Source organism: Carlito syrichta, unplaced genomic scaffold, assembly GCF_000164805.1.
Source record: "Carlito syrichta isolate Samal-C Ts95f unplaced genomic scaffold, Tarsius_syrichta-2.0.1 Scaffold305643, whole genome shotgun sequence".
In the NCBI taxonomy this organism is placed as follows: domain Eukaryota; kingdom Metazoa; phylum Chordata; class Mammalia; order Primates; family Tarsiidae; genus Carlito; species Carlito syrichta.
Genome location: NW_007249739.1, coordinates 71,638 through 93,702, shown reverse-complemented (window position 1 = coordinate 93,702; position 22,065 = coordinate 71,638). Strand labels below are relative to the sequence as shown.

General features: G+C 40.0%; 1 protein-coding gene across 1 annotated transcript in view; it reads left to right on the top strand.

Annotated features, from left to right (window-relative positions):
* The window catches only part of LRRC6 (leucine rich repeat containing 6), a 111,345-nt gene that overhangs the window by 45,934 nt on the left and 43,346 nt on the right, over positions 1-22,065 (top strand). Inside the window, exons 7-10 of the mRNA XM_008061951.2 lie at positions 1,897-1,974; positions 6,834-6,899; positions 10,981-11,050; positions 11,910-12,005. Coding sequence (XP_008060142.1) covers positions 1,897-1,974; positions 6,834-6,899; positions 10,981-11,050; positions 11,910-12,005 — 310 coding nt within the window. The remainder of the gene's footprint in view (positions 1-1,896; positions 1,975-6,833; positions 6,900-10,980; positions 11,051-11,909; positions 12,006-22,065) is intronic.

The following is a 22,065-nucleotide window of genomic DNA, read 5'->3' as shown; positions in this document are numbered from 1 at the left end:
CCAACACATGAAAAAATGCTTTGTAGACTCAAGAATCCCTTGGAATGGAGGTTTTACATGTTTATAGAACATGTATTATTTCTTTTTAAAAAAATTTTTTTATTTTAAAATTGTGGGGTACAATTCAGGGTTAGGTATACAAATATTCATTGTTCAGGTACCCTTGATGATGAGGTGTGCTCCTTCCTTTCCCAGGCAGTTTCCCAATACTGCCGATTCCACCTCCCCACCGCGCGCCCCACACCCCCACAGTTTCCTGCTACTGTCCATCCTTTTCTTATAGTATTACGATAGTTGTTCAAGGTTCGCTTATGAGTGAGAACATGTGATACTCAGTTTGTTGTTTCTGTGAAAGATCACTCAGTATTATAGACTCTAAGTCCATCCAGGTTGCTGCGAAGTTCATGATTTTAGAACATGTATTATTTCTAACATATGTACCCATATACACATGTCCAGTATGTATGTATTGTGCGTAAACCATCTATAATCTATAATTGTACTGAGCCTGAAATTGGGAGAAATGTTTCTTTTCCCCTCCCTGACACCCAAAAAACTAAGGCTGAATTGGATACAGGTGTAAGTCCCTCTGTTCACTGTGCCTTAGTCTGCCCACTCCAGTGGGTCCCTGAGATATTTGCCTCTTTGATTGTTTATCAGTTATTATTTATTGTTAGCCATTTTCATTCACTAGGAGAGCGCAGGGACGAGAGCAATCTTTTGCTCCTGACTCTGATCTTATCTGCCCCGGCTAGGGTGAAGGCAAGTACATCTGGATGCCCCCTAATTGTCCTGGGCTATTGAAATAGTAACTTAATTAGATCTGAAGGCCCAATTTAAGATGCAGAACAATGTGAATGACTTTTTAAAAAATAGAGTTCACTGGCACAAAATGTATATTAATAGTATAATAGAATTTTAAGGCAAATAATCACCTACAATGGCATCATCTAAACAAACGTACATTTGATTGTCTTGATCTTGTCCATATAGGCCTATTTACATTTTTATTTATTTTAATGTTTTAAATAGAATTTACATGTGCCTTTTAATTCACATCATTTCATGAATCTTCTCCTCTTTGCTTCCTTTTTTTTCTCCTTTCCAGCCCTTCAATAGAATAATAGTGACAGGCTTGGGCTATTTTTTTTTTTACCCTTTGTAATTCTATAAATTATCTCTGCACATGTAGAATTTGGGTTTTTTTAAAACAAAAATTGACTTATAGTTTATATCTTGGTTCTCATTAAATACATTATCAACACTTTTTTAGATCAGTAGGTAAAGAACAAACACATTTTTTAATGGCTGCAAAATATTTCATAGGGTGAATAAAGCACAGTTGATCCAATCATTCCTTCATTGACAAACATTCACACGGTTCCAAGGTTTTGCCACTACAAATAGTGCCATGAGAAATATTCCTTATATTATATGGATTCTTATGTGCTGGTCATTTTCATTCTATTGAATAGACTCTACTTGGTATTTTAAAGATTGTAATTTTAACCAAAGTAAATTTGTAACTTCTCTATACACAAATGGAGAATTGACAGTTATCAGGGTAAATCATGCATAAAATAGACTCATTTAAATATCTGAGGATAGTTCAAGAAAAGGAGTTTTCTTCTTTCATTCAAATTATCTGGCAAATTGCCTTGGTCACATTTTTAGATAGAGATACAACCATATAAAAGAAATCTGGCTTGTTGTCATTTCTCAGCATAGAATGAAAAGGAGTGGAATTCATAACAATGAATTGTTGATAAATTCACAACAGTCTGATTAATTGTTCTTAAAATTGTTTCACAAAAATATATTAATTACTTTTATGTTCTCTTTGCTTATTTTCCCTCCCTGCACTGCCCCTTGTTCTCACCCACCATCCATCTTAAGTGAAAAAAAGAAGAAAGTGAAACCACCCAGGACTTTGATCAGTGCAGATGGGAGAGCCCTGAATGTGAATGAGCCCAAGTACGTGAGAAGCACAACTGGTGTTGGTCAGTGTTGTTTCAATTCCAGGTGTGCTCTGCAAAGAATGTATCTGACTGCTCTCAACAAGTTTGATGACTTTAGTAATAATGACATTTTGTTCTTCTTTAAGAGTAAGATATCTATTATGTTTTCAAGTACATAATTTTCTTGACATCCAGGAAATAGTCTTGACATATGAAAATCTTATTTATGTATCCCATGATACTTATACTTTGGACCCTATACAGCTCTATGCCTGAATTGCCACTACATTCTTGCTGTGTTGATGAATTTTTAAAAGTCTGCCATGAACGAGGTGTTTGAGAATACTGTTACATCTCCTTTACATCTGCTATATACTCTAGAACACGTCTACAGAGCACTCGAGAGCTCCGGAAATAAATCAATATAAATGCTTCAATGAATTGAATGAGAGGAAAACACTGGAAATCCTCAAGTATGCTAATATCTGATCTACCCTCTCTGTTTATCTTAAAGTTTAAAACTAGAAAGCAAGCCAGAAAGGCCTTTGGTAGCCAGAACATATAACGAAGAGCCTATGGACTAAATCTCATTCACTGTATTTGAGTACTTGTTTAACTTGCTGTGTCATTACCATGGTTAAGGCACTGTCTTGCATTACTCCTGGGTGTCATTCATCTTCACAGCAATCAGGGGTGACAGGCAGTATGTCTTTTTTACAGAGCCAGGACCTGGGCCTGAGAGAGGTGAAGTGACTTACCCAAGGTCACGTAGCTAATAGGTGGTATGGTTGACTTGTTCATGCTAAGCCAGTTCTAGTGATTTCCATGATTAAGTTTATAATCTCACCCCCACCCCCATGCACACACATTCAGCAGACAGGGATGCAGCACAAGACACTTGGCTAGGCACTGGGAACATAACAGTGGATGGGACAGGGTTCTTTCTGCTCTCATGGAGTTTAAAAATCTAGGAGATTAAAAATCTAAGGAGACCATCTCTCCTTAGCCTACAACAGGGCTCACAGGAGGCCCCCAGAGATCCATGTGCCCCTGTTTAGACCACCATTCCTCTCACCATCATGTTGAACACCTCTCCTCTCCTAAAACCGGTTCTGCTTCAGGAGATTCTCTGAAGAGGTGATGACCCACCACCTCCCCACTACTGCCTTCTCTTACTATGTGTTCCCCCACCCCAGGTCATTCTCTGTCATCTGGAATCTGATTCCCATGTGGCACTAATCCAACTCATTCTCACCCCTCCTGGACTCCCGCCCTTTCCACTGTGCCCTCCGAAGCTTGAACTTGGTCAACACAACCTGAATCCTCCACCTTTTCTTTCATGAATTGAAGCTAAGGATCCCCTGCCCTCTGTTCTTTCTTACCACATATGCCACAGGGATAGTTACATCCAAGAGTCACTTTCAGGCCATCTTTCTCCCTCTTCATCTGGATACAGCTCTTTCTTCCTGCAGCCATCTACGTCACCTGACCACCCTCACCCCTCCACCCCTCTCAGTTCCTTGAAGAGCTCGCACCCACACCAGTGTCTCTCTCTGCCTCCCATCATACGTGTAGGCAGTCCACCAAAAGCCCTGGTCTCTCAGGTCCACAGCCACCTCACTTCCAACCTCTTTTTCTCGACCTCAGCTGAGCCACACAATTTCATTTTTATTCTTATATCTGCCACCATCAGAATCCTCACCTCGAGTGTCTCACTGGGTCCCATCTCCTGGGATCCCAGGGTGGGGGGACTCCCTCCATTCCAAATATCACGTGCCCCCGCTAAGACCATGAGTTATTTCACCCACTGTCCCCCACCCCTCGTATTCCCACCTTCTGTCACCCTGCTTTGGTTACATAGTTCATCACAGAAATCAGTCCTTGGCATACCTCTTCAGCTGTCTTGTCCTTTTTTCCTCTCATCATCCTTACCTCACAAAACCCCAATGCTATTTAAACCTAGCATGCTACCCTCTCCTGGGCTGCCCTCCCATGCGGCTGACACAAGCTGGTTTTCATGTAAGTTGAAGGCCACAGATCTCATGTGGACCCTCCCCATCTTCCTATATTTTCTCCCCGCCCTCTGCTGTAGCCGCTCTCACACCTTTTCTGCACTTCTTACCTCCAGCACCATCTGATGCTCCCAAGGTCTTAACTGAGGACTTTGTTTCTTATTTCACTGAGAAAACAGGAGCAATCTGGAGTTTTCTTTTCCTTCCAAGACCAATTCACCAGCATGCCTGGGCCTGTCCTACCTACTCCCTTCTCTCCTGCTGCTGTGGATGAACTTCCTATCATAAATCAGTCTCTGCTCACACCCCGATCCACCCCATTTCCCATCAAGGACTTGGCTTCTCAGTGACTTCCAGTCTTCTGCATCAGTTCTGTCCACTCTGCTTGATCAAGCTTGTCTGCCTACAAACACAGTAAAAACCTCCATCTTAAGAGAAATGAAAACAAACACCTCCCTTCCCCTGTCGCCCTTCCAAACTAGTTCTTTTTCTCTGTTCCTAATTAATAGCTAGAATTCTGAATGGCCTTGTTGGCACTCAGTCTCCAATTTCTCACTTCATATTCCTTCTTGAAACCACTACTGTGTACTCCGTCATTCCGAAACAGCTTTAGTCACATAATGTCTACATTGAGTGTTCAAATCCCAGGCCGTCTCTTACTTGATTTAGCAGACTTGGATCCAGTTGATCATTACCGTCTTTCTTAAAGCAGTATCTTCCCTTTGCCCTTTCGTCTGCCTTACTGGCTGCTCATTTTTTTCATGCTTTAATGGATCCTTTCTGTTTTGTTTTTTTGAGTGCTCTGGGGCAAACTCCTTAGCTGTCCTTTCATATTCACTCTTTAGGGATGTCACCAAATCCAGCCTCCTCCTTGAGCTCAAACTTGTATATTTAATTAGCTATTTGACATCACTGTGTAGGTATAAAATAGTTACTGCAGGCCAGGATCGGTGGCTCAGCCTGTAATTCCAGCACTTTGGGAGACCGAGGTGAGTGGATCACCTGAGCCTGCAGGTTCGAGACCCACCTGGGTAAATTGGCGAGCCCTCATCTCTACAATAAATAAAAATTTAGCCGGGTGTGGTAGTGTGCACCTGTAGTTCCGGCTACTTGGAAGGCTGAGGTGGAAGGATCACTGGAGCCCAGCAGGTCAAGGCTCTGGCGGCCGGGAGCGTGCCACTGTACTCTAGTCTGGGTGACAGAGACTCCAACTCAGAATAACAACAACAAAAATAGTTACTCCAAACTTATCATGATGAAAACAGCACGCCTGTGTCCCTGTGCTCTCCATCTCAGTAACAAGCACCTGCCCATTGGTAAGAGCAAAAAATCCTTGGCTGTGTACTTGATTCTTCTCTCTAATTTTGTCAGCAATCCCTATGAGCCTTTTCTTCAATATCTTCGGAAGTCAGTCGCCTCTCACTGACTCCCTCATCCCCACCTTAGAGCTACGAGCTTCATCCCCACCTTAGAGCTACGAGCTCTGCATCTTTCAACTGTACCCTGAGACTGAACTCTAGGTGTGACTTCCATACTATCTACACATGAGAGGGGCCAACACTACCTCTTGCCTGGGCAACTGCAATTGCTTGTTACACAGTCTCCATGGTTCATCTGTGGCCTCCAAGAATCTACTCTACTCAGCTGAATAAAGAAGAAGGAACAGCAGAAAGGACACATTTCTTTTCTTAATGAACATTCCTGGAAAGAGCCATCTAACAAGTTTCCTCACATGACCTCACCTAGCTGCAAGAGAGGCCTGGCAATGCAGTCTTTATTCTACATAGCCTAGTTAGAATCATGGCTGTCATTACTATAGCCTAGAAAGGGAGCAGATAATGGGGAATGAGCAGCAATCTTTGCCATAGAAAACCTCTCAGAAATTACTTTTCAGATGATGTATGAAGTCAGAATTCAAGTTGGCTGACTAGAGAGTTGGGGAATAAGCAAACAAGGCAGGGGGGTAGTGCATAAGAAGGCTCCTAAGAAGAGATTTTAAAAATGCATGGGTCATTTGAAACACTAAAGAAGTCCCATGCGGTCGTATGGGTGGGAACCATGACACAGAACCTACCACAAGCCAGCCAAAGCTATCGCTGACTTTACATTTTTCCAAACAGTTTTGCATATGTTCTCTAATAGTTTGGGGTTATATATTTTATGGAATAATATAGTTAGTGAAATTCTCAAAAGAAAATTGGCCAGGTAATTCTGTGTTGATAGGAGCCAGACCTAGGGCTCAGCCTCGGGGTATAGTTAAAAAATGCAGAGCATTGAAATCGTGTTGACCCAGGCTCATGCAGCCTCTTTCCTGGTGATTCCAACCTCTCCCTCTCTGAACCTCTGTTCCTTCATCTATAAAAGAGGTCTTAGATAATGGACAGTGTCTCAACCTTTACCAGGGTGATGGAAGGATCAGCAATGAAAGGAGAAGAAAAAAGGAAGAGGGGACTGTTTAAAACTTAAGGAGCAGGATGTTGGAGAAAGATGAGGCACCAACACCCTTGAGGTCTCCATGCATAAATAATACCAGTGTTTGTTTGCTTCTAGCAAACTCCCATGAAATGGAAAAGAAAACTTCAGCCACCAGATGTCTCTATCTCTGCACCAAAGCTAATTTCTTGTATGTAGTTTGCCATAAGATGCTCACATCTAAACAATGTAAACACAAATCATTTATTAATATGCCATAGGCTTCTGTTGGAATTTTAAACTTAACATTGACATTTGATTGCCCAGCTACCAAAATAAGTTTGTTGTTAGAGATTGTGTTATATAATGCTCTCAAATTTGTTTTTGATTTTGTGATGGGGTCAACTATATAGTATCCTAAAGATATCACCCCCCCATGCATTATTTTTAGAATTGACTTCTCTCTGAAAGATGATGAAAAACGTAACCAGATCATCCTGGACCTTGCTGTCTATAGGTAAAGACATTCCACTGTGTATTTATTGAATGGCATTTCTGTCTGTTTTTATTCTCATTAGCACTCTGTTGAGTTCGGAAACATTTTGAAATGGAATTTGGTTTGCCCTGTAGTTACATGAAGTGGCTTTTTTTAAAAGACAGAGAACTTACTGTACTTTTTAAAAGCATGAAAATGAAAGGAAAAGTAAATAAACCCACAGTTTCATGGTTGTGAACTCAGGAATATCTGTGGCAGAGTTGAAATAGTTCTCAGAACTGTGCTGTTTTCTGGTGCTGATACCACAAGGACCACCTTGCTCTCTGCTGTAACATTCCTCTGTGTTTTTCCCAATGTGCTTTGGTGTTCTAACACACATCAGTTTCCTTTTCTGGTCCCATCTGAGAGACCTGGGAAGACCCCTAGCAGCCTCCTTGGCAAAGGCAGACACTTCTTCCCTGCAACCCTCTTCCACCATGACTGGCCTGTCTCCCTCACCTTGTTACAGTGGGTGGGAAGGGCAGAAGCCTCCCGCTTGCCCTCATCATCACGTGCAGTTGCTATCTCCCTCTGTTCCTAAAACTCTAATGGCTTTGACACCCCCTCAGCCGATACTACCTTCTGCCCTTTGTGGAAGACATTTAAAGACACCAGGTCACTCTGCCTCAATCCTTGGAGATACTACATTCTGGCTCACGATCCTGACATCCTTCTGATGACCTCAGTGTCCACTTGCACCACTCAGCGGCCACTTGCACCACTCAGCGGCCACTTGCACGTGCTTTCCTCTGCCTGTATCGCTCTCACCCGAGGTGTCCTTGTGACTTGCTGCCCTACGCCTCGGTTCAAGTGTCACCTTATTGGAGGGGCCTCTCTGCCCCACCATCCATCATAAAGCAGTGCCTTCCCTGTCCCAGCACTCCCCATCTCCCTGCATTTTGGTTTCCTTCTGACAAAATACAGATTTTCCTGCATTCTTAAAAATGTGTAGTCAAAGCAGAAACTTTATGATATTAGTTCTTTCCCATTTTTGTCTCTAGCACCTAAAATAGTACCTGGCACCTGTTAGGTCCCCACTAAATACAAGAATGAATGAATTTTGATCATGGGAGTATGACATCTATAGGCATGAGTGAATGGGTGAACATTAACATTCATTAATTATAATTAGTGCCTTTCTCTTTTTAATAGCTTTATATGCTTTATTTTATTTAATCTCTCAGTAGCCCTGGGAGGTGGGGGAAATTATTCTCCTGGAATTGCCCAAAAGGGGATAAACTTTCAGAGGGTAAGTCTTGTCAGAGCAAAACATGATTGGGGGAGCCAGAGTTTAAGCTCAGGCTTTCATCCAACTTTACTTTTTCAGTTGTAGTAAAATACATATAACTTAAAATTCACCATTTTAATCATTTTAAAGTATACAACTTAGTGGCATTTAGTAAGTTCACAGTGTCGTGCAACCATTACCACTGTCTCGTTCCAGAAAACTTTTAACATACCTAAAGGAGACTCCATGCTCATTAATCACTCAGCCCTCATTCTCCTTCCCCATGGCAACCACTAATCTGTTTTCTCTACATACAGATAGGTCTATTTGGGCTATTTCACATAAATGGAACCACACAATGTGTGGCCTTTGTGTCTGTCTGGCTTCTTTCCCTTACCATAATGTCTTTAAGGCTCATCCACGTGGTAACATGTGTCATCTTTTCCCTTTTAATGGCCAAATAATATTCCATTGCCTGGATATACCACATTTTATGTATCCATTCGTCAGTGATGGGCTTTTGACTTATTTCTACCTTGGTTCTTATGTCTCAGGACTAGCCTAGAGTATGGCCCCTTCCTCCCCGCACTGAGCCATCTCCGGTCAGCTGTGTGTCATTCCATACCTCAGATCAGTTCTTCACACTTGCTGCAGGTCACCTGCCTCTAAAAAGCTTCTAGCTTCTCTGTTCCTCTAGTTTCCCGAGATGCCCTTTCTGACATTTTAGAGTCATTCACTGTTTCATTCTGTTAAGTCCTTTCCATTTTTAGGCCCTATTTCCTGAGTATAACGAATGTGCAACCCTCTCTATTTCAGCTCTGTTGGCTGCTTCCCATTCAGTCCCCAAAGGGACACATACCTCATCCTCATGCATGTGAATTTTAAGGGGTAGTGGTATTTCTCCTGTCTATGTAATAAAACCCCTCCATCCTCCTGAATCTGTCTAAATGAATTACACTAAAATTCCAGATTATCTTTGTTGGCACCTGGGTGTATAAGCAAAAGTTAAACTCATTCATGTATGTATGTTTCCTGCTGCCTTTATTCAACAAATAGAATACCTACTATATGCCAGGCACGGGGAGACTGTAACTGGAGCCTTCTAAACACAGTGGCCACTCTTCTACAGCCCAGTTATGGGGTTGATCAAACAACAAATTGTCAGGCATCTAATAAATAATTACAAAGGGGAAAGAGTGCCGTCAACAAAAGGGACAGTGTTCAGGCATGGGGAATTATGGTGTGTGACTGGTGGTGGCGTTGTGGGGTGGTCAGGGAAAGGTGGCGACATGAACAATGAAAACGGAAGAATGATAAGTAGCTTTTCTGCAAAGAGCTGGCAGAAGATGGCTTCAGGCAGATAAAGGCCTTGCAAGTGGGGACAGGCGAACACTTTAAAGAATATGTCATCCATTAAACTGGTAGATATTACCCATTTAAAGATATTTGTAGAAAAGTCTTTATTTTGCATTATTTATTACATTTATTTTTATTATTTAATAAATTTATTATTTATAAAATTTATTTAAATTTTTGTTAAATAACATAATGATGCTTTATTAACACTAATTATTTACTAGGCACTATGCATGTGCTTTCATCACAATCATAGGGTATAGGTACTATTAGTATTCTTGTTTTACAGATGAGGAAACTGAGACTTAAAGAGTTTCAGGAATGTGGTCCCAGGTAATACAGCAGGAAAGAGTAGCGTCAGTTTCCCCCAACTCTGCGTGACCCCAAAGTCTGAGCCTGTAACCCTGTATAGCTAACCCGCCTTCTACTAGTTATGGTCTCCCCATGCTTGGTACATAGTGGGTATTCTATAGATATTTGTTAAATAAAGGCAGGAAGCATATGTAAATACATACATTTACCTTCCCCATATATACCATGTGCCAATAAAGATCATCTGGAATTTTAGCGTAATGATTCTGTGATTTTTAAATCAGCACCACATTTTCTTTTTTAAAAAATTGTTTTATTATTTCGATTTTAAAGATGTGGGGTACAATTCGGGGTTAGGTATACAAATGTTCATTATGCAGATATCCTTGTTGATGAGGTGTGCCCCTCCCTCCCCTGGCAGTTTCCCTCAACTGCCAATTCCCCCTCCCTGCCCCGGCAGTTTCCCACTACTGCCAGTCTTGGGTGGATTTACAGTTTACCATATTCAGTAATCTATCACAGCACTGCATTTTCTAGTGCTCATCATTAGTTTTTAAAATATACAAAAATAATCATTTGGTTAAAGCGATGTGACATCTAAAGCTTCCATTTGCTTGTGAGTCGTGGAGGATACTTGCTGCCTGATCCTATGGTCACTGTCATACACAAAAGACTTTGCTTATTCAGCGGGATGTGCCCTCAGGGGAGGGGAAGGCTGATCTTCCAGGAGTGGGGGCTATCAGGGCAGCTGCAGAACAGCTGCAGGGGACTCAGCCGCCAAGGAAGCGGGAGCTGGTGGTTGCAGGCCCAACTGGGGAAGATTCAACATTCCTGGCTATTCAAGTTTTAGGGGCTTAAAATAAAATATTCATGAAAGAACATGGCAAGCTGTTTTCTGCAAACCTCTGGTGTTTCAGACCTCAGATATTTTTGGGTTAGGGGCAATCAATGCCAAGTGTACTTGTGGGTCTAAAAATGAAATTGCTGATAGATTGAATTTCCTTTGGTCTAGGGATTAATTTAAGACTAATTTTTAAAGACATGTTTAGCATGGGAATTTTAAACTGTCTTCATTTAAAATGGCCCTGTAAGCGAACATCTGTATTTGCACGTCTTCAATCTTACCGGTTTTGAAAATGTCAAGATTTTGTGTGTTTGGTTTTGAAGATACATGGATACCTCATTGATCGATGTTGATGTACAGCCAACTTACGTGCGAGTAATGGTCAAAGGAAAGGTAAGCAGTACTCTGTAGATTACTACAGCTTCCAAGCTAGGCCTTGAACTAAGCTGTGTGGCCTCAAGTTCTCCAAAAGTGGTATTCAAATAGAAGAAGGGAAACCCATCCAGAGTACTAGTTTTTAGACACATGGCTTTATGTCTAAAACTATATATCTATCACAGCACTGCATTTTCTAGTGCTCATCATTAGTTTTTAAAATATACAAAAATAATCATTTGGCTAAAGCGATGTGACATCTAAAGCTTCTATTTGCTTGTGAGTCGAGGAGGATACTTGCTGCCTGATCCCAGGGTATACAGTGGAAACAACTTCATGGAATTCTGTAGCTTCATAGCATTAATATTTTAAACCTGTGTTGATTTTGCCATACTTGTTTCAAAGCTGACAACATGATAGTATATGTGGTAGCCTATGTGTAAAGTTAAATAGTATACTTTTTAAAAATTGTCAATGATTTCATTGATAGCAGCAATAATTTTAAAATTATTTAAACTGTTAATCATTTTTGAAATACTGGGGTTTTTTTTTTGCTGACTCTGAGTATTCATATGTGTTAGTTTGAAAATTTTTAAATGAAAATATGTTGCTGTTTTATGACAAGATGTTTTATCCACAAATTACTTTTTAGCCATAAATAGACCTGTGTTTCACTGTTTGTGATTGATGACTGTTCCTTAGACTATTTGTTAAAACATGAGAACAGTTCATATATCTCAAGCATAGCACATATATTGTTTTTTCCTAACACATTTAAGCACATTTTTGAATTGAATTTGTAATGAATATACCCCTTGAAGTAACTCTCTCATGTAATGTGTCCTTTCTCTTGATGAAGCTTTCTGCTTATTTTCAGCCATTTCAGCTTGTCCTTCCCGCAGAAGTCAAACCTGATAGCAGCTCTGCTAAAAGATCTCAGACAACGGGGCATTTGGTCATCTGCATGCCCAAGGTAGGTAATGTCATTTGGATCAATTTCAAATCTGGATATGTTGCTTCCTGATGAAACTTGACCTGTCAGGGCTAATGATGACTTCTGACCAAGGTACTTTTATAGTTGAAAGATTAGGAAATCTACTCACACCAGCTCAGGTGGAGATCAAAGGCCTTGTGAGAGCAAAGAACTCCGACAGGGGTGTGTGCGGTGGTTCATCCTTCCCTGAAAGAACTGAAGGAATTTAAACTTTAAAAACATTAATGTGTCCCTATGAAGTATCTGGATTCCTTGTCATGGACCATATGAGTGAGTTAGGATGTTTCCTGCTGTAAGCTGCAGAAATCCCAAATGATACTGGTTTTAGCCATAGAAAAATGTTTCATCTCTTATAACAAGGTAGAGGAAGGTAGGGAAGGTCCCAGGCAGGTAGGGTCAGGGTCTTTTTGGTATGTCAGCTTTGTCCTCAGACGGGCTTCCTCCTCTGACATATGCCCTAGAAGTAACTTGGGCAACATACTTCCTTGCTTTTACCCTGTGTGCAATAGAGGATCAGAGAAAGAGACACAGAGAGACAATCTCTCTCATCACCATGGAATAAAAGTTCCTCTGGACAGATTAGGTCAATTGAGCTGGAGAGCCCACCAATCTCTGCCAAAGGTATGGTAGCACAGTCAGTTCTCTGTAACTGTGGGCTCAGCATTTGTGAATTCAGCCAGCCTGGGATCAAAAATGTTCAGGAAAAAAAAACTGCATCTGTATTGAACAGTGTTCAGACTTTTTTACTTGTCATTATTCCCTAAACAATATATTGTAATAGGTATTTACATAGCATTTATGTTGTATTAGATATTATAAGTAACCTAGGAATGATTTAAAGTATAAGGGAGGATGTATGTAGGTTATATGCAAATATTGCACCATTTTCTATCAGAGACAAGTGCATCCATGGATCTTGGTAACTGCAGAAGGTTCTGGAATCAAGTCCCCATGGATACTGAGGGCTGACTGTACTTTGCCGGGTTCATCGTATCTCATCCTATGAGCTTGGGGTTAGGTCGGCTTTGCCCAAGTCACCTAGATTTCAAAGGAGAAGAATAAATAAACCAGTCAAAATGTGGTTCTGCAGACAAGGAAAAAAAGGAGGATGTTGGGAGGAGTAGGGTGAGCTTGATTAATCAATAAGACCTCTATAATGATTTAATAATCCTGCATTTTCCTGTAGCCAATTTCCAACAGATTGATTATAAGTAATCAATGATATATTTTTACTGTGAGGGAATAAAACAGCAAATACAATGTGTTGTCAAGCAGTAAAATAACAAACACAACTGTATGAATTGCATTATCCTTGATGACTATGACAAATTAAGGAAATGCTTCCATAGAATTAGAATATCCTACATGGAAATCTAAGAGATAAGTTAATGATTTCAGCACTTTGGCATAGACATCTGTACTATACTATGATCAGCAGCATCGGCAGCCTTTTTCTTTTTTTGAGACTCTAGCTGAAAAGCCAAAGATGACATAGGAACTGTGCTTATTCCTGAAAGGAAATCAAGACATATGAGTTGTGTACCTTTTGCAGGGTGCCAGAGAATTGATGAGAAAACCTCTCCTGTCACTGCTTGCGAATCTTAAATAAATACAACATTCTGCTTCCATTTCCCTTTTTGTTTTTATGCCTACATTTTATTAAAAACACATGAAAACAATAATAAATGACCTACTAAGGAGAAAGCATTTTAGAAGTGCTTGGTTGAAGATGAGATAATTTGTATAGAAGAACTAGGAATTGTCTTATTTTTGTCCTCATTAATAAACTATGATAACATTTTCCCTTGAAGGATATATTTTTAAGATTTGTAGAACACTATGTTAAAGTAACAATAATGTAGATGTTCATTATCTTCTATCGTTATTCATTTGAAAAGGCAAATAATAAAAACACACTTTGGACAATATTTGTGTAGTTATATGTTAGGACTACAAAACTCTAACAATAAGATAGTTTCCTTAAAAATTACCAAAAGATGAAAAACAAAACTCTAACTTCATTTTTACTTCTATTAAAAATGTGTATGCCTGAAAATCAACATCTTCATAATTCCTATTGGTTAAAATATTTTAAGTCCTGAAGTTTACTTCACTGAGCTATTCTGCATTAGCCTAAACATACTAACTTACTGTGGAACTGTGTCGGTCTGACATGCATTAAAATTACTGAGGAAAATTTTTGGAATTTTAAAAAATATTGTAAGAATCAGCCTAAGTGTCCATTATTGAGCAACTTGATAAAGAAACAATGATATATTTGTGTGTATAAAATGGAATAATATTTAGCCCTAAAAAGTATGAGATTTTGCCATTTGTCACAACATGGATGAACCTGGATGACATTGTGCTATGTGAAACAAGCCAGACACAGAAAGAAAAATACTGCATGATGTCACTTGCATGTGGAATCTTTAAAGAGAAAAAAACAGTGGTTATCAGGGACAAGGGAGGATAATGGGGGAGGACATGGGGAGATGTAGGCTAAAGGATACAGTGTAGCAGATATACAGGATACCAGAATCCGAGATCTAATATACAGCTTGATTACTGTAGCTAATAGAACTGTGCTGTATTTTGGATTCCTGCTGAATGAGTAGATTTTAGCTGATCTTACCACCAAGATAAACAAAAACTTGGTAACTATGTGAGATGATGGATATGTTAGTTTACTTCACCATGGTAAACTTTTTAATGTCTAAGTGTATCCCATAACATCATGCCATAACCCTTAAATGTACACAATAACATTTATCTTTTTAAAATAAAGCTGTATAATTAGGATGCCTTTGGCTTCAAATAACAGAAAACTCTGGCTCCAAATGGTTAAGATAATAAGGAAAAATATATTACCTCACCTAAGAAAAAAAGAATCGGGTAGGAACTTAGGTAGAATTCAGTTCAGTCATAGTATAATATTGTCAACGTGTTAAATAATATTGGATACTTTCTAGAAATATCTAAAATACTTTTTAGTTGTTTTAATATCTGGGTACTCTACATCAATCAAAAGAGTATTAGATTTGATGTTTAGCAGTTCCCTGTCTGTGACAATATTTGTAAAGGAGCTGTGAAGGGCTGGCCTATTTGCACCTATACATGTAATGATTATATCATGTCAGTTCAGTGATGAACTTTGTATACATTTTCTAAAGACATAAAATTTGGCACTGAGTCTACAAAATACAATGATATTTCTGATTAGATATTTCATTCAGCTTTTTTTTTTTTATAATGCCAAATTGATATTTTTCTCTTTCCTTGCCCATACATGAGGCTGGATCTATACCAGCTGGGTGCTGATCAATAGGCAAGTTTCATCAGTTTAAGTCTGTTTAAGACCCCTGTCCCAGGGGTCATGGCTATATTTTATGCTGCTGACATGCCAATGGGTGTCCCCAGCTCAGCTCCTTGTTCCAGGAAGTTTCACCTTGTGCGAGTTCTGTAATCCGAGATGCTTCCAAGCATCCACCACCAAGTCTATGATACACTATGAACTGAAATAATACCCAGATGTGTCATATTCCCTAGCACGCATCCAGGATGCCTGTCTCCCTTCACCATTTTTACATTTTGACTCATAGGTACCAGTGTTCTCAGAAACCATCTCCCACCCTACCTCCTCTACCATCTTCTCAGGGGAGGCTTCTAGGCTGGAAGTGGCAAGGGGGTAATAGATGAAGAGCTTCTCTGGCTATCTCCTAAATGCAGCTTCAGGCAGCTGAAATGGAACACCTGCAGAGAACCCTTGCATGAATGGAGCTTGCAGACCTAGGGGCTGCTTTGGGGGAGTCGGTGAGTGGATCGTGACTGAATTCGAAGGCCTGGGACTACTGTACACTACTGTAGACTTTATAAACACAGTGCACTTAGGTTACACTATATTTATTTTTTTTAAGTTTTCTTTTCTCAATAATAAATTTAGCTTACCCTAACTTTCTTGCTTCATAAACTTTTTAGTTTTGCCTAATGTTTGCCTCTTTTGTAATAACACTTAGCTGAAAATACAAACACTATACAGTTGTATAAAATTATTTTCTGGCCGGGTACGGTGGCTCAAGCCTATAATCCCAGTACTTTGGGAGGCTGAGGCAAGAGGATTGCCTGAGCCCACAGGTTCAAGACCAGCCTGGGCAACATGGCAAGACCTCGTCTCTACAATATATCAAAAACTTAGCTGGGCGTGGTAGCACGTGCATGTAGTTCTGGCTGCTTGGAAGGCTGAGGAGGAAGGATCGCTGGAGCCCGGCAGGTTGGCAGTGAGCCCGGTGGCAGTGAGTGTGCCACTGCACTCCAGCCTGGGTGAAAGAGTGAGACTCCAACTCAAAAAAAAAATTTTTTTTTCTTTATATCCTTATTCTATGTCTTTTTTCTTATTTAAATTAAACTTAAAATTTTAATTAAAATTAAATTAAATTTTTTTTCTTTTAAAATTTTTTTTGTTAAAAACTAAGACTCAAACTCAGACATCGATCTAGAGTAGACCTATACAGGGTGAGGATCATCAATGTCTTCCACCTCCACTATCTTGTCCCACTGGAAGGTCTTCATGAGGCTGTCATGTCCTATTTGTTTTAATAGACAGTAGGAACACACTGTAAAATAATGATAAACAGTACGGTGCGGTGAGCACATAAGCCAGCAACATAGTCATTTATTATCGCTATCAGGTATTACGCACATGCGTAATTGTATGGACTCTGCTGTTATATGATTGGCAGGGTAGTAGGCTTGTTTACACCAGCAGGGCCACGAACACGTGAGTATTGCGTTGTGTTACTCCATGACAACAGCCTCCACGTCACTAAGCAATAAGAAGCTTTTAGCTCCATGATAGTCCTATGGGACCGCCATATATACGTGGCCCATTGTTTACAGAAACATTGTTAGGAGGCACGTGACTGTATATGTAAATCAGACAGAGTCTCTTTTCCCGTTGTTGTATTCAGAGTTAAAGGCCAAGTCCCCTGGCAGCCTGCCCCTCCCCCAGTATCTCCCTGGTATCATCTACCACCTTATACCCAGACATTCCAGCTGTGGTGGCTTTCTTGCTGTTTGGCAAGCAAGATGAGTGTCTGTCTAACTTCAGGACTTTTTTTGCACTACTGTTCCACCTGCTGGAGGACCCTGCCCCAGATCTCCTCATAACCTGTTCTCTCACCACCCTCAGGTTTCTACTTGAGTGCCATTATGGAGCAAGGCCTTTCCTGAAACCATATTTAAAAACATCTCCCTACCCAGCATCCTTTCGTCCTTATTCCTGCTGTTTTATTCAGAGAACTTATCGCCGCCTGACAGTCAAAATATGTCTATTTTTTTCTCTCTTTCAATAAGAATTTAAGCTTCATGAGAACAGTTTTGCCTGTTCTTGTCAGAGCCTGAAGACAGCAGGTATTCAGGACATTTTTGTTGAATGGGTGAACGCATTAAATTCTTCTTTAAAATACATTTTAATATTCAAAACACACTTCTCCCCTAAATTTTCTCCTTCCCAACCATTTCCTGATTGTTTTTCCATGTGTGTTATTCCAGGTTAAGATTAAAATGAGTTTATCACATTCTGCCTCCAAAAGGCCATTGGAACTTTTATTGCCATGGATTTAGAGGTGGTGGAAAGAAGTGATTAAGGGAACAGCTCTAGAGCCAGAGAACCTGAGTTAGATCCAGATTCTCCACTCAGTAGCTGTGTGACCTCGGCAAATCATTAATCTCTCTGTGCTTCAGATTCCTCATTCATAAACCAATATCCATAATACTCAGGCCTCAAAGAGATAGTCTTGAGGATCATGTAAATTAATACATGCAAAGTATCTAGAACAGCTCTTGGGACATAGTATACACTGTACTGATGTTTACTGCTCATAAATATTATTCATTACCAGTAATTCATATTATTAAATCATTGACATTAATCACAGCTAGCTAATATTGTTTTATAATTATTGAAATGGCATTGAATTTATAAATTATAATAGGAATGAATTGTATGTACTTACATTATCAAAACTGATATCCTATAATGTGTTTCTCTATTATAACTATTATTTTATGTCCCTCGGAAGGTTTTCTTGTGGTGCTCATCTCTCTGTAGTCGCTACACATTTTCTAAAGTGTATTTATAAGTATCATAGGTAACTTTACCTCCTATCTTGAGTGGGGTTATTCCCCATCACATTTTCTAAGAGTTTATGATTGGCTTGCAGCCTATTTTTTAATGCATAATCAGATTAAGTTATAGGTACATATCTGATCTTCTCATCATCATCCTGGGACTATTTGGCATACGATCTCACCACAGTCCAATTTAAGATTTCACTGAAATCTTTATTCACTGAGAGGCTTGTTCACTTGCATCAAGTCATTAAATTAAACTCCCATCCAGATTCTCAACTGACAAGTTGCAGGAACACTCTACCAATATGCTTCATGATTTCCTTTGGGTGTTCTCTCTGAATGATTAACTGAGATTAAGGAAGCTGCCATCTGAACTGAGCAGCAAAATGTATTTACCACTTCACTTGGTGAATGTCTTGCTTGCTTCTTTTACTGAGCACAGGAGATGAAAGTCACATATTAAGGTCAATAAAACAGACCATACTTCTAAAAAACACAGTCTCTGACTCCCTTCTCCTTGTTGGTTGGTCACTGGTTTCACAACACTTTCTCTCTGCTCAAATTAACTTGTGATATACTGAACATAAACACACTTATTCAAGTGAGTCTACTGTTGTCTGGTCATCCTTCCAGGTTTTTCTGTTCCGTTCATGTCTACTCTTTTATTTCTCATCTCCTTCCTACAACTTTACTGAAAAAACTGAAGTGTCAAAAGATGATTTCCACATGCTTCAACCTTCATGTCTACCCACCCACTTGCATTTATATCCCTTGTTTGGCCTTCCTTTCTTTCTGAATGAGCTATGAATGAGCTGCCTGTGGTTTATACAAACGTCCAGATGTGGTTGCTATTTCCACTTGCCTTTGAAAGACTCTTCCTACCCTCTTCGGCAACTCTCTTCTCTCTGTACTGCTTTACTGAATTTCACTTCTCTTATATTAGAAAACACATGAAATCATCTCTCCTCTTAATAGCAAAGACAGAACAAAATGAAAACATCCCCCTCTATTTATTGCCCTGATCTGCTTTATTGCAAAACTCTTTTTTTTTGAGTTGGAGTCTCACTCTGTCACCCAGACTGGAGTACAGTGGCTACTCCCGGCCACTGCAGCCTCGACCTGCTGGGCTCCGGCGATCCTTCCGCCTCAGCCTTCCACGTAGCTGGAACTACAGGCGCGCGCTACCACGCCCGGCTAATTTTTTGATTTATTATAGAGATGAGGTCTCGCCTGCCAGGCGGGTCTCGGACCTGTGGGCTCAGGCAATCCACTCACCTCAGCCTTCCAAAGGCGCGGGATTACAGGCTGAGCCAGTGAGCCCGGCTTATTGCAAAACTCTTAAAACTGACATCTATATTTGCTGTTTCAATTCTTACCATCTCTAAACCAACCCCAGTTAGACATTAGCTCCTCCCCCTTGTCCCTCCATGGAAACATCTCTTCTTGAGGTCTCCAATAAGTTCCACATTACCAAATCCTGTAGTCAAGCCTCATCCTACTCTTATTTGACCTTGCTTACATTGTTACTCTGCCCCTCCAGTTTTAAACTCTTGGCTTTCTTTAAGCTTGACTTTAGACACACCACTTTTTGACTATGCCGCTTGATGCTCCTGTTCACTTTGTGTCCTTGGCCACTGAGTGCTTCACCGATGCTTCTTTCTCATCTTCAGGCTTCTGAAAGTTGGCATGTGCAACCACTCAGTCCTGAGCCCCTTCTTTTCTATATTTGTACATACACTCATCTAATCTCACGACTTTAAATAACATCTCTAGAGCTCCATCATCGGCTAATTGCCAACTAAGTAATAAGGAACAACAAGCACACTGAGAATTTAGGAAGATGGACTATGCATTTTAATGATGTCTTAATAGTGTCAGTGTCTACTAAGTGAACAGTAACTGTCCACTGATCCAGAAAGAATGGCTGGGAGAACAAACCATGCTTTCAGTGACCACACAAGAGTGAGAAAAAAATACTCAAAGTCCAGAGACTGACAAGGAGGGCCCTCTAGTAGACCCTTTGGGTTGTGACTCTGAAGGGTCATAATGTAGGAGCAAGAGGAGTAAGATGTAAACCAAACCTCAGAAGGTCTCTCAGCCTGCCTTCACAATGTTTAAATGACCCCCAAACTGGGACTTGAACTTAAGTGGAGGTAGTCTCAGATGAGTGGCACCCACGTATGTGTGGCAAAACCCAGTGAAAATCCTTTCTAGTAGAAGTTAACATTATCCATGCCTCAAATTATATCTGTGTGTGTGTAGGGGGTGGGTTGGTAGGAGGTATATTTCAAATAAGTATGTGGCACATAAACTTAAACTAGGTACACATAGAGACAAGAAGGATTCAGTAGAAGCCTAGTCAGTGTTTTGGAATTTGGTTATGCCAGGTTGCTCTTCTTCCAGCTTGAGGGTAACCTTGAGGGCTCCACAGTTACTATAGATATTAAATTGTTAGATATAGACTATAAAACACTGTTTTAATTTGGGATCTCTCAGAAACAGAACCTTACATACAGATTTGGTTACAACAGTTTATTGGGGAAGTCAGCGAATTCTGGTCAGGAAGTAGGGTAGGGAAGACAGCTAATAGAGAGTTCTCTAACCAGCTATCCCAGTGGGAAAACTCTAGGAGACAGTGAAAAACACATGCCTCAGGATAATTTCACCTAAGGAGTAATGGAACTTGGATATCTGTCCAACTCCTAAGAATCTTTGGTTGATGGCTGCTCCCTATTGTGGGGCAGTGGTGACATTGATGCTGATGCTAACTATGTAAGGCGGTAGTAGTCAAGCATGGAAAGTTTTCTAAGGAACTAGAAATTATAAAAGTGATATAACATACTTTAAGAGAATGTAAATAAAAGAATTAGGATGGAAGTATAATAAATTAATTTTAAATTTTAATTAATGGATTTAGTAGCATATTAGACACAGCTGAAGAGAGCACTATTACATTGGAAAATAGGTTAAAAGATACTGTCCAGAACGAAGCACAGAGAAAGAAAATTTTAACAGGCACACTAAAAACATGTAGACTAACGAGAAGGTTCTAGTATATGAGGGAGGAGCCCCCCAAAACTAAATTATCCTTTGGGAAGCAGGACCCCTGTAGTACTCAAGATTTGTTCCTCTGGGTCAAACAGTCAGTTAGTTTTTATCTGGAACTTTTGAGAGGGTTGTGTCATGATTTTAAGAAGAAATATCCTGAGTTGTGGCAAACAGGTGACTGATCTTCCACCATGACAATGCACCAGCTCACACTGAGCTGAATGTTCAGGAGTTTTTGACCAAACATGGCATGACTCTCAGGCCCTGCCCTCCCTATTCACCCAATCTTACCCCAAGTGACTTTTTTTTGGTTTCTCTGGATGATAAAAGTCTTCAAAGGGAAACGTTTTGTCGATGTGGAAGAGATGAAACAAAAAACAGCAGAAACACTAAAAGGCATCGGAATTGACAAGTTCAAAAACTGTTTTGAATGGTGGAAAAAGTATCTCAATAGGTGTATTGCATCAAACAGAGAGTACTTTCAAGGTGACTGAAGTTTAAACATGTAAGAATAAATATGCAACTTTTTGTAAATAAGCTCTGGGTTTTTTGCTCCCCCAATATGTTCATTTTAGCTAGTCCCATATGGAGAAGAAAGGGAGAGTGTGACAGAGCTAATATTTAAAGAGATGGCTAGCTATAGGATTTATACTTTTTGCACGTATACCCCCTATACAACCTGAAAATGTATCATACACCTGTCTGTAAGACACTATGCTGTATTTTAATGCACAGAAAAAAAAGCAAGGTTGGTCCCTGCCCTGAAGGATTTCTACCACATATTCAGAAATATGATATATCCACAATTATTACTATTTAGCAAAAATGTTTTATGTGGTGTGCTAAGATCTTTATACAA